A 16,229-nucleotide genomic window follows, 5' to 3' on the forward strand; every position below is an offset into this window, starting at 1 on the left:
AAATTTACCACTGAAAATTCTCCATGTGCAAAACAGGTTACAGATGAAGATTATGAAATTCTCTGTGGAGGAACTGTGTATCTTGAAAAGTATCCAGAAATCAAACTGGTAATACAGTTGACAGTTATTTCATTCACTTTCTTTAATATAGATGCAATTTAAGACTGACCTAATGTTACAATATCTCATCACAGAAATGTGCCATCCTCAAAAATTTCTTTCCAGAACCTATGCTGAAAAAGTAACTATGTTTCACATTTTTATTTATAAAGAAAGACAGGAAAGAAAGAACACACAGTTTAATAAATACTGGCTATGACACTGTAACTTTGTATACATATTTAACTGTCTGTTGCTTATATATTTAACAAAATTATGCAAAAAGTTACCCTAATGAACACATGTTGCAGAGCATAGTGTTTTTCACACAAATTTCTAACTGTACCACATTATGTTTTAATACAGAAGTATTCTCACAAATTTACAAAAGTACAAATCTAAACTTAGCGAGCAATTTCACTCTTACAAAGTCATTCTTTTATACCTCAGGTACACAACAGATGGGACTACATCCATCTCAGCATAATTGGTATGTAAGAGAAAGAATGTACAGTCTAAAAGTTTTGGTGATTTTACATTGCTAGAGACTAAACAACTAATATTGCACAGCATTATAAGCTGTGAAGTAGAGCTGCTTTACACTGAATGTCAAACAGAATATTCAAAACAAGACACAGAATAAATTATGCAGTGTAACAAATGTACCTGAATTATTATATTAATATGAATAATATACAAAAATAACAGTTTTCCATCATTAAATGTGCAAAGTGTAAAGCTTTATGAAAAGGTATAATATGAATATATTTTATCTTGTACTTTGTACATACAACAATAAAATCTGCACAGATTCATTGGTGACTTCCAATGATAACAGCATATGAGTAAGTACTGGCACTATACAGGTCACTACTTTACTCGTGTATATCACGCACCATAATGACAACTTAATGACTGGAACAACAATTATAATGAAAAATGAATCTGCAGTCTTAAACACACACACACACACACACACACACAGTGATGTTAAAACATAATAAATAAAAGTCTTGCAGAGCCTTAAGCAAAAATAAGGTTCATCAGTCGACATTATGTGGACACACTTGGGTAGTATGAAGAAACTGAAAATTGGTATACCTGTTCCCATTGCCTCCCCCCCCCCCTCTCTCTCTCTCTCTCTCTCTCACACACACACACACACACACACACACACACACCACACACACTCCAAGCATTTGATTTGTATTCAAAGTCTTTTTGATAACATCCACTAAACAGTTGTTACACACCCAACTGCCATTATTATTTCAGTTTGTACATAATCACATCATCATACAGTATTAGTACTGGAGGACACCAAAATGCTTAAAAAAGTAAAACCAATGAAACACAAGCGAAGGATCAGTAAATTGACAAACCTCTTGGATGTATAAAAACAATGCTGCAAGACACTTGTTGCTTGAAATTTGCTTTCAGCAAGACACAGCTGGTTCAAATTGTGCAAAACTTCTCGAAAATCTGCACACAGCGTCTCTTTCTAATCAACCTTGTGAAATATAGTACCCCTCCCTCAAACCCAAAAGTCAAAAAGGTTAATGGAAAAGAGGCACAAAATAACAAGGAAAGCTTGTCAGATCCTCATGAATTACTTTGAATTTGTGTTGTACTTTTTATTTTTCACTTTCTAAACTGACACCATGCAACAACTTTATCAGCTTTCAGTTGTTAGGCATTGCGTGGTGAGGGTTAGAAGCAGTGGAGGCTCTGTGATCACATTTACATCATTATATGGTAATCAAAAACAACTCACAGAGTGACATTTATTATGTGAGCAGGAACTGCCTTTCCTTTTGGGAATTCTGCACACAAAAACACATTTACAATTACATACAATTTAGCAACTTGTGACAATTTGCAACTGCAAGTAACTGAGTAAGCCTATTTCTCTATTTTTCATAATTATTCAGTAACGGTGTATTTGTTAACAATAGATAACATTGTGAAACATGATGAGGGCTTAGTGCAGGCAATGACTGGAAGACAGCAGAATACTGTGTGCTAGTCTGATTCTGACAATTCTGAAGTGCAGTTCATAGCGCACATCCATAGGTGGATCTTCAGGCAACACTTATGTAACAAGCAGTTGGATAATTTAGTCAATCACAATATGACCTTTTATTAACTTTGAATAGTACCAAAGAAAGATATAACCCGATGAGAAAGTAACTCGATAGAATGCTTTACTGACAAAAACGCCCTAGTCAGCATACTGGCATAATATTGTCACCTCTGTTGAGTGTGGGAGGAACAACATCACCTATCAACCAATTCCTGTCTCGTGTAGACACTGTGGGTCAAAGTAGTAGCAAAGATCATTATTATACAATGTGGAACTAATCACAGTATTGTCATAGGTACTACATCAGTCAAACACTGCTGAGTCAGTAGAAGTCTTTATTACCTTCTTCACTGAAATTGAGACATTGGTGGTCGACTTGGCACATAAATAGCAGCTGATACGGATTTCTCACTTTGCTGTAACTACTACCATGCAAGTGGTTAAGAAATCCTTGAGAAAAGTGCCCCATGATACCACTGCAGCCTGTGGTTTGGGGATGCTCTACTGATTGGATTAACTCGTTGCAATGCTACAAATATGCTAATGCAGCACGTACATGTTCAGTGCAGGTTTCCATCCAGCCCTTAAAAGCAGGTGCTGGTAAGAAAGTCCCATGCATAGGATTGTATTATATGATCTAACAGAGAGTGAGTGACTAGCTCCTATGATGTCTGACGCAGGGACCAATAATCATAAAATCCACATTCACTTTTAAGTTCAACTGGGTCATTATTGTCAATCACCTAAGGAAACTACAGATAAAGCATAGTAATTCATTAATTTAGCTATTGTGAAGCCCATTAGGGAGCCAGCCCTTTTCAGACAAATACATCAACAGTCCTGCTCTTGAGCCAAGCAAGACGACAAATATCTGTTGCTATAGGTATTTTGAAGTAATGAGTTACAAGTCCAGTTTTTCATTGTACATAAACCTTATTTTTGTTGGGACAGATAAAACATCAGAAGGGTACTGCTCAGTTTAGTAGAAATGCTTGCACATTTATCTGAGCCTCATCTGTGTTGATATTTGCTGACAGCCTGGCTTATACATTCCTTATCAGACTTTGGAAGGGATAATTCCTTATTTAACAGATGAAGTGGAGAGAGACACTGGGTATTCGGGTGGGCTGGAGAATTCAATCGAGGTGTCCCCAAATTGTTTATTATGGATGTGATTACCAGGCTTGTGCTGAATGAAAATGATGAGCTTGCCAGTGTGACTCAGAATGAGTCTTATTAATGTAGTTAATGCAAATCTTTGGCCTTCAAACTATCAGATGTAGTTCAAGTTGGAGATTTCAAGCTCTTAAATAGCATGTCTTCTTAGTTTTCTCCTCCATCACACCTCTGATGGTACTGTAGCCAAGATATTTGAACTGCTTAGCAGATGTCAGTACCCAGAGCAAGTTTTCTGTTGACTGATGGTCTTGGTGGCACATCCTAGTTTCCATGCGAGGATGAGAGTGTCTGGCAGGTTTGGGCCTCATATTAATATGTCTCTTAGGTTTGAGAAACTGAAAGGTTAAGGCTATACTTGAGATTTTAAGTGCCCAAGCCTAAGCTCTCCAGCTCACTGGATTTGACTGTAATGAAACTTTATGTTGGCACATAAGTCAGCAGAGTGAACAACTATAATTACTGTGTATTTGCAATATGTTCTTCAAACTCAGTAAAAACAATTTATTCCCACCCACACAATGATTACGTATAAAAAAAATGTTTCTGAATTTCATATAGTTAGTTTAATAAATTTGGATGTATCCTCCAAGATGGAAACACAAGAGAAAGTTTATGGGATTTTGTGGGGAAAAAACTGCCAATGCTTATGACATGTTAGTAGCCACACAAATGTGAATTGCTACAATGATGAATCTTACACAACATGAACTAAAATATGCAAAAAAGTATGTTTGTTATCCTTCTTCACAAACATACAAATAATGAAAACGAAATAAAATCAAATTTTAACTATGCCCTTCAATTTTGTGATAAGAATTTTGCAAACAACCAGATAAAGTTCACAAAATGCTTGATGTTATGAACTGAATTGCCACTAACTGCTGCAAATGAAGGGAATGTGGAGGGGAGAGAGGGGCGAAAGTATAGGGACAAGGCAGGGGGGGAGAGGGGAAAGAGGGGGGGGGGAGGGAGAGGGAGGGAGAGAGAGAGAGAGAGAGAGAGAGAGAGAGAGAGAGAGAGAGAGAAGAATTATAAAATAATATGATGTAAAAGTGAGTTGCCATTGTACTATTAATGAACTTATGTTTATAAAATAAATAAAGCACAAAAATGTGCCAAGGTTATAGTAAAATAGACAGTACAAAAACGCGCTTCTGCTTCTACACGATTTTGATGCACTTACATTTAAATTCACACAGACAATTCCTTTTTTCACTGAAACAAATAACTCAAAAATCACACACACACACACACACACACACACACACCTCGGATAAGTAGTGCGAAGAGAGAATAAATTAAGCATGGGCACTTTGTGATGAATGGGACACTTAAGAGCACACGCTTTAACTTTCTGAAGCAAAGTTTCTTCTGGCACACTTGTCATCCGCTTACATTAGTTTGTGCAACTTTAACAGAGACATTTATTTTTTACTAACAGCTCCATCAGATGCTATCTGAGCAGCCAGGTCAGCAAACTTTGCCATGTAATCCACACTATTCTCACTCATCAAACACTGCAACTGTGCTTCCACCTGCAACGTTAACACAAAGTAAGTATCACACTTGTATATTAGATGTCCAGAGACAGTTTTACAATGTTAATTACAACATATTAGCAAACTTGTTTGGTGTCAATATCAGATGCAATGAAATGATTCCTTTTCCCATTATCTTGGTGTCTTACTTTTTCATATTTTCACTGATAACACTTTTCAATCCACACTTTGTGTCCACTGTTAATAACAATCATAGAATTTAGTTGTATGATAGTTCACCAGAAAGGCGAAATTTGTAGTACTGCTGATAAGAAAGTAAAAGTGATACATATCTCAGCTTGCAGAACTAACAGCAGCTTTCTTGGGAGGAGAGAAGGATAGACTGGTGACTGACTGGAGACCTTCGACAAGGACAGTGTGCTTGAATTTGTGCGTGGAAGCTAAAGGTTAGGCCTTTGGAAAGGATCAATGTCCCAGTATTGGAGAGAGATCTACATTACATATCAAGGACTGAATGGGGGTCAGGGTTGTGTGATGTTGGAGTTGGGTGAGCATTATTGTTGGGCTCAGATGAGAACTGTACATGGTTGGAAGGGTGAAGGGCAGAGTATGCTTGTTTGCTGGTGGCGAGAGATGGCAGTGTTCTGGATAGTGGTCATGTGAGGGTGGAAAGACAGACAGTAATTTCGAGTTATTTGACTAAAAAGCTGAAGATTCTCTTGGTAGTATGACGTATTTTGTACAAATTTATGGCTAACTACAAGAGAGTTGCACTGACTGTGCTAACACATTCAAGGACTGAAAGGTGAAGGATTTTAATGAGAGACTGAAGCTATTGAAAGTCGTGGTTGGTAGAGCCAATGTATTAAGCAAGCAACAATGTGAGGACGGCTAAGGACTGATCACTCTGGAATTTAAGGAGGGATAGGTGAAAGGATGGGTTGCAACCAGAGACAGGAACTTTTAATGTAAGGTCTTTGGGAGCAATACCAAAGATTAAGTAGGCCTGTAGGAAAAATATGTGGAAGAAAGGTGTGTGTGTGTGTGTGTGTGTGTGTGTGTGTGTGTGAGAGAGAGAGAGAGAGAGAGAGAGAGAAACTATACTGTAAAGACTGCTGAAAAATCAAGTAATACCGACATAAATTTGAACAGTTTGGGAGAAATCAGGAAAGGTTTTTTTCTACTTTTTTTGCCTTTATGGGGATTAATGTGCTGAAGCTAACTGAGGTGAACAGACATCATAGCTCCTTTCAAGCTTAACTGGGAAAAACACATTACAATAAACAGTTCAGCATACTGGGCTTCAGAGCAAACTGGTCGACAAAGGGAGTGATGCAAAAAGGTCCCCAGTACAACACATCATGGCATAAGGTTATCAAGCAGAGAAAATAGTATTATTCACAGAAAAATACCTCACTACCCAGTGACAAATCACTGGCAGACAAAACTGAATAAACCTTCAACAAGCACAAAATTTTTCTGAACAAATGAAAAGGAGCAATCAACCAAAAAAGAAGTTGGAGGGAAGTATGACACCATATAAAGTCACTATATGAAAGTGAAGCAATAGTTTAAGAGGAAACATAGATGACCAACAAGACTGATTTTTAACATAAAGCAACAAACAAGTCAATAAGGCTGCTACAGTACAAAATGGGAACATCTATTCAGAAATTTGTTACACTCAAAAGAGAAATGGACTGGGCAGTGCTTATATTCAGGGGGGATCACTCCTAATACAACCAATACATAAACAACAGCACTCCTTGCCTTTGAATAAGTTTTCTTCTACAGGAGAGAATAAAATAGCTGGGAAGGTTAGCCAGAGGCAGTAGGGAGATCCAGGTCACTTAGGACCTAGTTTAAGGAGGACCTGCCTTGTAGTGTGAAGAATAGGAGTACTGAGTTATTTCCTTCAAGAGGCCAGTACTGGTCAATCCATTCATCATGTTGGGAATAATTAAACATGACTCAATGGTTATTTTCAATTATTTGCTGTTTCAGTGTTACATTCACACCTTTTCCTCCGTTAGAAAACTGCTTCCAGGGGAAAATACCAGCCATCTAGAAACCTACTGGAAGCAAAGTATGATAATTTCCATAGTTTTTTCTCTTCTGCTGTAGCACATGCAGAAAGACAAATCATTCTGTATTCATAAAGAAAAGAGACTAGAATATTCTGGGCTATTTCTTTTACAGAGAATGTGTGGTGAATAGTCAATAGTTCCTTCCATACCTGAAAGGTGCAGGTGCACAATCTCAGCTTACAACTACATTTGTAATACCTGTACACTGCTTCATTTGTGGAATAAGAGCAGCAGTCCTCCTCCTGCTCATGACTGGTTTAGGCAATGTTAAACGGGCACATGAAGCAGCATTTGGGTATTATAAATATGGTCACAAATCGAAATTGTGGAAATTGGGACACATGCTCCTTTACGTCACATGTACAAAGCTGTCTAAGGCCATATGCAGCTGCCAGGACTTTTATACCTGTTCCATCACAGGTGACTCATAGGCAGTCTGTATAAAGAAGACAGATTTGGAGATGGTTCAAATGATACAGTGCTCAACACTGCTTCTTCAGTAACAAACTGCTCATAAATTTCTCAAATAGGTGTGACAAGATAGCAGAACTGAAGCTTATGAAACAATGAATTTCTGAGTGCAGAAAGTGATGTAACAATGGATTATTATTGTTATAGGATATTAGGACAGGATATTACAGTTAAGACCATAGTCAAAGGTATTTGAAGAACAGTGGACACGCTGCAATTTCCTCTCTTCTTTACAAATATTACACCAACTGAAATGACAAAAAGTAAGGAAAAAAGTGATAAGAGAAGTAATCTACAGAATGAGGAAAAAAAAAAGACAGCAACTCAGCATGCTGTGTGTTATTCTCCCTAATTGAAAGAATGCCCACACAAAAGCAAATTTGACAATCATAGAAACTAAAGCCATGATTTAGGACTGTTGTCCTTGTAGTAATGAAATTTGGGTAGTTTTATATCTATGTCCTTGTGTATACTGTCTCAAGTGTTACAAGTTTCCATGTCTGCTGATTGTACCAAACTGTGAGAGTTACTGTGAGAGTTCCTGTGAGAAGTAACTCACAAAAAAATACTGACAAATCATTTTGTAGGAACATTTTGTAATTAAAAAAAATGAACAAGAAAGTATCCTAAGCTGTAGCTTAAAAACAATTATGTTGTTAAATCCATGGTTTCAATTCATTAGAAGGGACCTCAAAAATTCACATTTGTGATAAAGGCAAATATAGATGTGAACTGTGCTTCAAAATAGAAAAATACAAATTTACCTAATAAATGCCATTTTATTGTGGATTTTTAAAGATGAAATATTTTATCAGGTATAGTTTGAAATTTTTTTATTCTCTGGGTATAAATATTAAAAAAGTAATCAATTTTCAGTTACTGATATACCACAATGTGTGGTGCAGCCAAATTTGGAAAGAGAACGCACCTACGAACAAATGCAATGACATACTAGAGCAATCATAAGTTAATGCTCTGGAGCCTGTGGACTACTGAATGGTCTATAGGATACACGTCACATATGGCTTTGTAGGACTCAGCTGTTGGGCCTATACTTGTATCATAACAACAAAGTGACTGACAACTAGACACACACAGTAGTGCCAGATTAAGCAGTTTGCTTTTACCCACAGACCAAAATGGCCATGGCAGTAACAACTGTACAATTCAGTACTGAAGTCTACCTGATGTTTTCCGTTAGTCTGCAGTGATTAGTTCACCTTGCACGATATTAATCATTTTGCTGATTACTTTCACAATTCGTGGCGGACATTCTTTTGAGTATTTAAAAAAAAAAAAAAAAAAAAAAAAAAAAAAAAGGAGAAAGAAACAAAGCACATGAGTAAAACAAAACTTAACAGTTACAGTACTGGTCACAGTTAGTGATTTGATATCAATGCAAGAAAATAATGGCATGACCAAACTAGTTCACTGGTTGGTTTTTGCTATGGTAGCTGTCATGTAAACAACTACCTGCCTATTGCTTTGTTATTCGGATCCTGGTATAGCATTTTAGAACAAACAAATGTTTATCTCTGTTTGCTAATTTGTGGAAAAATGAGGCAGGTTGGCAGGAGGGGGGTTTGAACTATGGTTTCAAAAAATAGCTTTGAAAGTCAAGCATGAACTTCTTTGTATATGATGCTGCCAAGATTAGCAAGCAACTGCATGGTAGCCATTACAAAACGCTTTGTTCACACCATTTGTCGTAGGACTTGGTGTTTTTCATTTTCTTATTTCAAGTACAATTCTCACATCACCAGAAGGGATCGGCAATTACTATTATCACGTGCAAGTTCTGCTTTCGTAGAAACATAGAACATGCATTTAGACCACCTGCCCCAGGAAACAGTGGCAGAGTTCCTCAACTTCCACATCTGTCACTTTGGTACAAGCATGCCGTCATCCCTCAAGTACAGTTTGGGCTGAGAACATAAAGGGTTGACTGAAAAGTAATGCCTCCATCTTTGTAACTCTTCAACAGTTGGCAGCACTGGTATACGGCAGATACTGGCTTGTTCTGTAGCCACTTCTCTACAGCTCCAGTTGGCAGGAAGACTTAGTATTCAACGGTTGTTTTGTTACAGTATAAAGTATGGAGCCCTGCTCAGAAGTTCGGTCAGTCAATGCGATTTCAGCAACATGCAGTCACTGAATTCTTGACAGCAGAAGGTGTCACCCCAAAGGAGATTCATCAGAGAATGAAAGCAGTTTATGGTGATTGTGTTGATGTGAGTATTGAGCGTCATTGGGTGAGTAAGTTTAAAGATGTTGAGGCGAGAACATCTGACCTTCATGACAAGCAAAGAGTTGGATGTCCTGTGACACCAACCACCGAGTTTCACAAGCAAAATGTTGACAGACTGATTCAGGACAGTCGTCATATCACTCAGGGATAAACTGCAAGCACAATCAGCATTTCAGAAGAACGTGTGGGTCACATTAATGCTTTGCTTGGCTATCGGAAGATCTGTGCATGATGGGTACACTGGAAGCACACAACTTGAAATGCCAGGAACTCCTCTCGCGTTATGAGAATGAAGGTGACGCCTCTTTCCAGTCAGTAGTGACAGGAGACGAAACGTGGGTACACCATTACGACTCCGAGACGAAACCTCAGTTGTGTCGACTTCTTCCGTGATGGCTTCAGAAAATTTGTCCATTGTCGGCAGAAATGTATCCAATTGGCTGGTGATTATGTGGAAAAGTGAATATTGGAAATTAAAGATCACATTTTAAGGCTCATTTCTGCATTTGATTTATTAAAATATTCCCATCCAAACCCAATTAACGAAGGTGGAGGCATTACTTTTCATTCAACCCTTGTAGAACTTACACTTCTAATCTTTCACTTCCTGGTTGTTATCTCATTCTAATTGCGCAGTCTGAAGATGCCAGTGTAATGTTTTAAGCTCACAGTTAATTGGTTTTTTTGTGCATCTTGGATGCGGAGTTCATTGGGTTATTTCTCTTGTTAATTGGAAAACGTGAAGAACTCAATTTTGTTGTTCTCTCAGTCTTCCTAAAAATGTCAATGAAAGTCCCACATTATTAGCTTCAGTTTTTTCATGTTAGTTTTCTGTGCTTTTGTTTTTCAAAAGGAACTCTACAGTATATATGCACAAGACTTTTTACAATTTGAATAAGAGTTTAGCAATTTCTGAAATCAACTTCGAATTATGAATCCCACTACCTGCTACTTCTCCCACAATTACACGACCTTCATTTAACAAGTATAGTGAAGAAAAAATTAAAGTGGTGTTCCAATGTGATGTTTTCATTATGCACCCCCAAATTCCAAATGGAATGTTACACAGTACGCGAAGTTGTTTACTGTAGTGCCAAGGAAGTTGCACTCGCAGGTTTTTATTTCGAAGCTCAAACCATATACTAAAGCAGACCATTTTGGAACAAAACTGTTGAAGTTTTTGCAAAAGAAATATTCCACTTATTATAGAGAATAAAAACCATTCTGTTTTATTATTATTATTATTATTATCATTATTTTATCTTAAATCACTATTTAAGTCAGTTTCATCTTCAGCAACATAGCATGGCAAGTTTTTAAGTTTATATACCTAATCATTCACAGAAGAAAAATAGATGCTAATTTCACCAAAAATAGATGCTAATTTTGCCAAAAATAAACGCTGCATTTTCAAGTCCCTGTTGTTTGTAATCAAAAAGATATGAATGCACAGAATGACACGAATACTTACATCTGATGACATACGTGATTCTTCTCCAACTGGAACAACTGTTCCAACACATGGATTCTTCATTGGAGATTCTAGGTGGCCAAGAAAACTGCTCAAAGAGAAATCAGCAACCTGGATTAAAGAAAAAACAAAAATTTAATTTTACCCTCATGCCCAGAAATTTACTTAACACACTTAAAAAAAAATACCAATCAAATGACGCAAGTTATTTGCATGTTTTATGGGTCATGACTGAACTCTATTATGTTGAATGAACGAAATTTAAAATTACAGTACTCTTTCTCAGTGAAATTTACGGCAACATACTGTCCCACTTACATGATTTCCACCACCACCACCACCACCACCACCACCACCACCACCACCTGCCCCCCCCCCCCTTTTCCCCAAACTCACTCTCTCTCTCTCTCATGATGGATGGCCAAATAGTACTGCACATGACTATCAAAAGAAAAACTCTAAACTGGTCCTGCAATCTCTCTTAAGTAACTGCACACAGTAGGAAATTATCTACTTGAGTGTGAATCAAAAGTTGCAGCTGTGACAGTAAGAGAAGAATCTGGTTTATAGCCTAGGCATGTGACTTAAAGGAAAATTGGATGCATGACAAGCTTATAAAGAGACAGCTAAGTGGAATGATTTTTGTCTTTTTTCCAATCAGTTCTGTTAACAATTTCTAAAAAGCTAGAAGGCTAAACAAAATAAAGTGCCAATGTTTGATATTAAACTTCTGTCAATGCAAAAATAAAAGGAAGAAAGATTATGGCCTAGTATCTCGCTAATGATAAGGGTGCTAGACATAAAGCACAGGCTCAGACTTTGAAAGGAAACTGGCCATACCCTTTCTAGAGAACCTTCCCAGCATTCACCTTAACCAATTTGGGAAAATCATGAAAACCCTAAACCATGATCGCTGGATGGGGATCTGAACCAACCCTCTCCCAAATATGAACCCAGTGTGTTCCCACTGAGCCACATCTCAGTGAGTAAGGAAAACGACTGAAAGACAATCCCAATTAGTTTGTTCTTTGTGGCGCAAGTGCCAAAATTATCTACCATCTTACACAAAAGACTGCTTAATTAAGGTAATATGTATGCAAAGAGTCAAGTCATATCTCTGTGGCTCGTCATACACAGAGCATTTTCAGTGGGCATGCCAAAATGTATACTACACTTAAAACCCTCTTCACAGGTAGATTCTAGTCTACCTCACAAAGTGAGATTAGATGTGTGATGCTTAGTGACAGCCATAGTCAGTTTTCATTCATAAAACAACTGTGAAAGGGATGTCTTTGGACAAGACTACTACTTTGTGTAGGAATGGGCATAAATCTCGCTATTTTATGATTGGAACTTGTGACTGTGCAAGCCTTCAAATGTGTGACTAGTTCATCTCTCAAAATGAATCTTTCAGAGGTTGTCTGGAATGCAGAGATGTCTGGAATTCTCTCAGGAAGTGCGTTGCTGCTCACAGTTCTTGTTCCAAGATGCTGTTTGGTCGGCAGTATTGGAAGAAGACTTGACATTCATTTCCTACACAACTCAGACCCAATTATTAACAGCATCACTTGTCACTGTAAGAGCTATATTGCTACTTGAGATAGACTCATGGCGTATATTGGACTTACATTTACAGTACAAAACTGTCATCTTTCACACATTTCAAACATGTTTACCCGCCCTGCACACACACACACACACACACACACACACACACACACACACACACACACACACAACCTCTGTTCTATCTCCCCATCGCAATCCACTATCCCACATTATTATACAGTGCAGCCTTTGCTTCCAATCCATTCTTCCACATTATCACGCAGTGCTCACAACTTCCCATGCCTGTGCTTGAACGGTGTGTGTGTGTGTGTGTGTGTGTGTGTGTGTGTGTGTGTGTGTGCGCACATAAAAACACACAGGACTATAGTGCAGGTTGTAATTATTTTTGTTACTGAGTAACATAGTTAATGAATAAAACCAAATCAAATACAAGTCACAATATGAGGAGAAAAATTCAAATTACAGACTCAAGGAGTATCAATTTCTATCTGCTTGTTACTCCAAACATGAAACTGACAATCTGCAGCTTTAAGCATGATACATACTATTTAGGGAAAAAACTGAATAAAACCCATTTAAGATAAGATGATCACACACAAAGATACAAGAATGAGACTGTTGCCATGACAGTCTGACACCCTTTGAATAAAATTTACAATCACTGTCTTGAAATTGGCAATTACTATTACCTCAGAATTAAGCCATTGGTTGTCATCCTCCTTAAGGATCCTTGTGGGACTGGGCAGTGATCTTGTTGAAGACGTCTCCAAGACATCATCTGCCGGAAGCAGGCCACCTGAAAATAACAACCCATGATATTAAAGATGACTAGATAGTGGAATGAAAAAAAAAAAAATTACTTCTTACAGTATGCCCTTGTATGCAAATGACACCTGTATAGTGCAAGTATTACACAAGAAGCCATTATCACTACCTACTATTTTACAATGTTAAATGTGGTCCCAGCTATCACAAAACATAACTTTCACTGGCAATGTAGCGTATTTTTATTACTAAGTGTAAGTATAGACTGCAATCATAAAAAATGCCTCCCTATGAGAGATCAAACATTACGTGTTTTTTTTTTAAAGATATATATTTTGGAATGGGTTTTATGAGCTACTTATTAACAGAAAACTTGCAGAGAAAAACATAGATTTTACTGTAAAGCAACAGGCAAGTCAACATATAATTATTAAGCATGCAGAAAGTGAAGTACTCCTGCTTGTTAGATTTTCTAGTTGAAGCATAAGCAAATGAATTCTAGAACCACTGGGGAAGGGGGTGGGGGGTGGGGACACATACAAGACCAAGCCCTGATTGAAATCAATGGCAAATGGAGGAAGCTATCAATTGCATTTACTGAACCAAAGACTGGGACAACAAATCAAACACACCTAATTACCTACTGCTATGACAAGACAGAAGACAGTAACGCAAAATCTTTGGAGAAATTTACTTGAGTTTCTCCCCTCTCCTTCCCCCTCCCCCAAATTGTATCACTGCTGCAACATAATTTGTATACTCCACTAAATCTATCTGGAGGGGTAGGGGCCCACAATTCAGTAAAAGAAATGGATTTCCCTAAATAATTATTATAAAAGCTATGTTGACTGTACAATTCATTTATTGGCAACAAACAAGAACTTGAACTTCTTTCAGTATTTAATTCATTTCACAACTATATAAAGTTCAGAATAAAACATGGAACTGGTCAGTCTTTAAATTTCCTAGACTCAATGATTGTCAAAAGTTTTTAAATTTACAGGAAACTAGAAAATAATTCAATTTTTGTAATGAATGTACTAAACAGAAGAGGAAAGGCACAGAAAAGATTTGATACAAGAATATCATACATAGGTACAGTGTCACAAAAAATTATCAACTTATTTTTGAATACTTAATTAAAAATATTCTCCTTTACAAACAACACCTCCCCAAACAGGAAATATGTCCTTGGTTCTCGCCACTCACCTGGCCTTAATTTACATTAATTCCTTCCGTCTAAGCACTTATTAACAGTAACTACTCCTTTCTTTACTCCATTTCAGTTTTCTACATCTCTCATTTTCTGACTTATCTATTTTTCGGCGAACCCCTTCCACCTCTGTTACATACAATGCACTTAACTTTTCACTCTTATTAACTCGTGCACAATGTTTTAGTAGGAGTCTCCGTCTTGCATATTACCCGTCTTCCACCTTTAAGCTCTCATGTTTTCGAATCTTGTCTGGTGCAGTCCCCAACAATCAGTCTTTCCTTCTCATCTCATCTGGTAAGTCTCCCCCTGACCCGGGGTTCTGGATGACTTTTCTGAACTGTACTCCTTTCCCTAAACCTCTCCAGTCCTTTTCCTTCACCACTCTTCCTTCCCCTTCAACTCCTCTGCTAGAAGGAGGCATCACTGACTCTGAAAGCTTGTAAATGTTAAATCATTTTGTGTGTGTGTGTGTGTGTGTGTGTGTGTGTGTGTGTGTTTTTTCCGCTGCTGCCACTTGATGAGTAGAATTTTTATCTATCCATTACACAAAACGCTATGTAACAGTTGCCCCGATTTCAACACTGGAAAAAGATGAAGGACCTGTCAAAGAACACACTTATGTGTTTAGACTAAATCACTGTGAAAACTCCACAATCACTAACCACATACACCAGAACAAATACATACTGAATGGCATCCATGACAGCCTCACAGTACTTCAGTCAGAAACAAAAGGGAAGAGACTGGACCTATTAGAACTACCTTCAGTTTCTTCTTATTTACACAAAATATATATATTTTAATCCATGGATGATAACTATATATACAGGAATCAAAGTAGATGTTTTTCCTTTATATTTTATGAATTTAAGTCAGTCACAGCTTCAATAATATTCAAATTGCATAAAATAAAGTAATGATTATTAACGCCTTGTCAAGAAAAAAATCAAAAGGTACTACATCAATATATCACAAGATTAAGACGCTTCTGCAAAGTATGATCTATAAATGACATATAAAGAATCTGAAAATCCTTTACACAGCAACATAGCTACATTCTTTTAAGGAAAAATAGAATGAAGTTCAGAATGCCTTTTTTTAAAAAAAGGAGAACAACCATAGCAAATGTCCAAAAAACATGGATGTCAAAGCAACTGAATAGTCTGAAAATTCGTGAGCAACAGAATCTGCCAGAAGATTTGTGTTTGGAAATAGCTCTCTGTCACCACAGAAAATGGAATAGTGTGGTATGTTATGTGGATAAGGTTGTTATCACACTTCAGTCTGACTGCTGGCATGCCAGACTAGCACATAACATACACGCATTTGATTGCGAGAATACCATGGTTGTCTCGTACCTGGGACACTTCTCTCTTCAGGCTTATGCAGGCAATAGCTTTCCATGTGCCACTGTGTAAAGCTCATACCATGTGTAAGGGGAAAACTCAACAACAAAGCACGTTTTCAATTATCGCTGTCTACAACTGTGGACTATCGCTTTTCAGACATCAACAAGTCAGCAGTCTTACTAACCAGAACCAT

At 37.4% G+C, this 16,229-nt stretch overlaps 1 protein-coding gene across 1 annotated transcript in view; it reads right to left on the reverse strand.

The window, feature by feature from the left end:
* Window positions 1-220: 220 nt before the first annotated feature.
* Window positions 221-16,229, reverse strand: part of LOC126198755 (protein cramped) — a 160,766-nt gene continuing 144,757 nt past the window's right edge. The window contains exons 14-16 of the mRNA XM_049935310.1: window positions 13,396-13,502; window positions 11,138-11,248; window positions 221-4,896 (exon numbers count right to left, since the gene is read on the reverse strand). Of these exons, the coding sequence (XP_049791267.1) occupies window positions 4,786-4,896; window positions 11,138-11,248; window positions 13,396-13,502 (329 nt within the window). The 3' untranslated portion in view covers window positions 221-4,785. The remainder of the gene's footprint in view (window positions 4,897-11,137; window positions 11,249-13,395; window positions 13,503-16,229) is intronic.

The sequence above is a fragment of the Schistocerca nitens genome, chromosome 8 (genome assembly GCF_023898315.1).
Source record: "Schistocerca nitens isolate TAMUIC-IGC-003100 chromosome 8, iqSchNite1.1, whole genome shotgun sequence".
Taxonomy (NCBI): Eukaryota; Metazoa; Arthropoda; class Insecta; order Orthoptera; family Acrididae; genus Schistocerca; species Schistocerca nitens.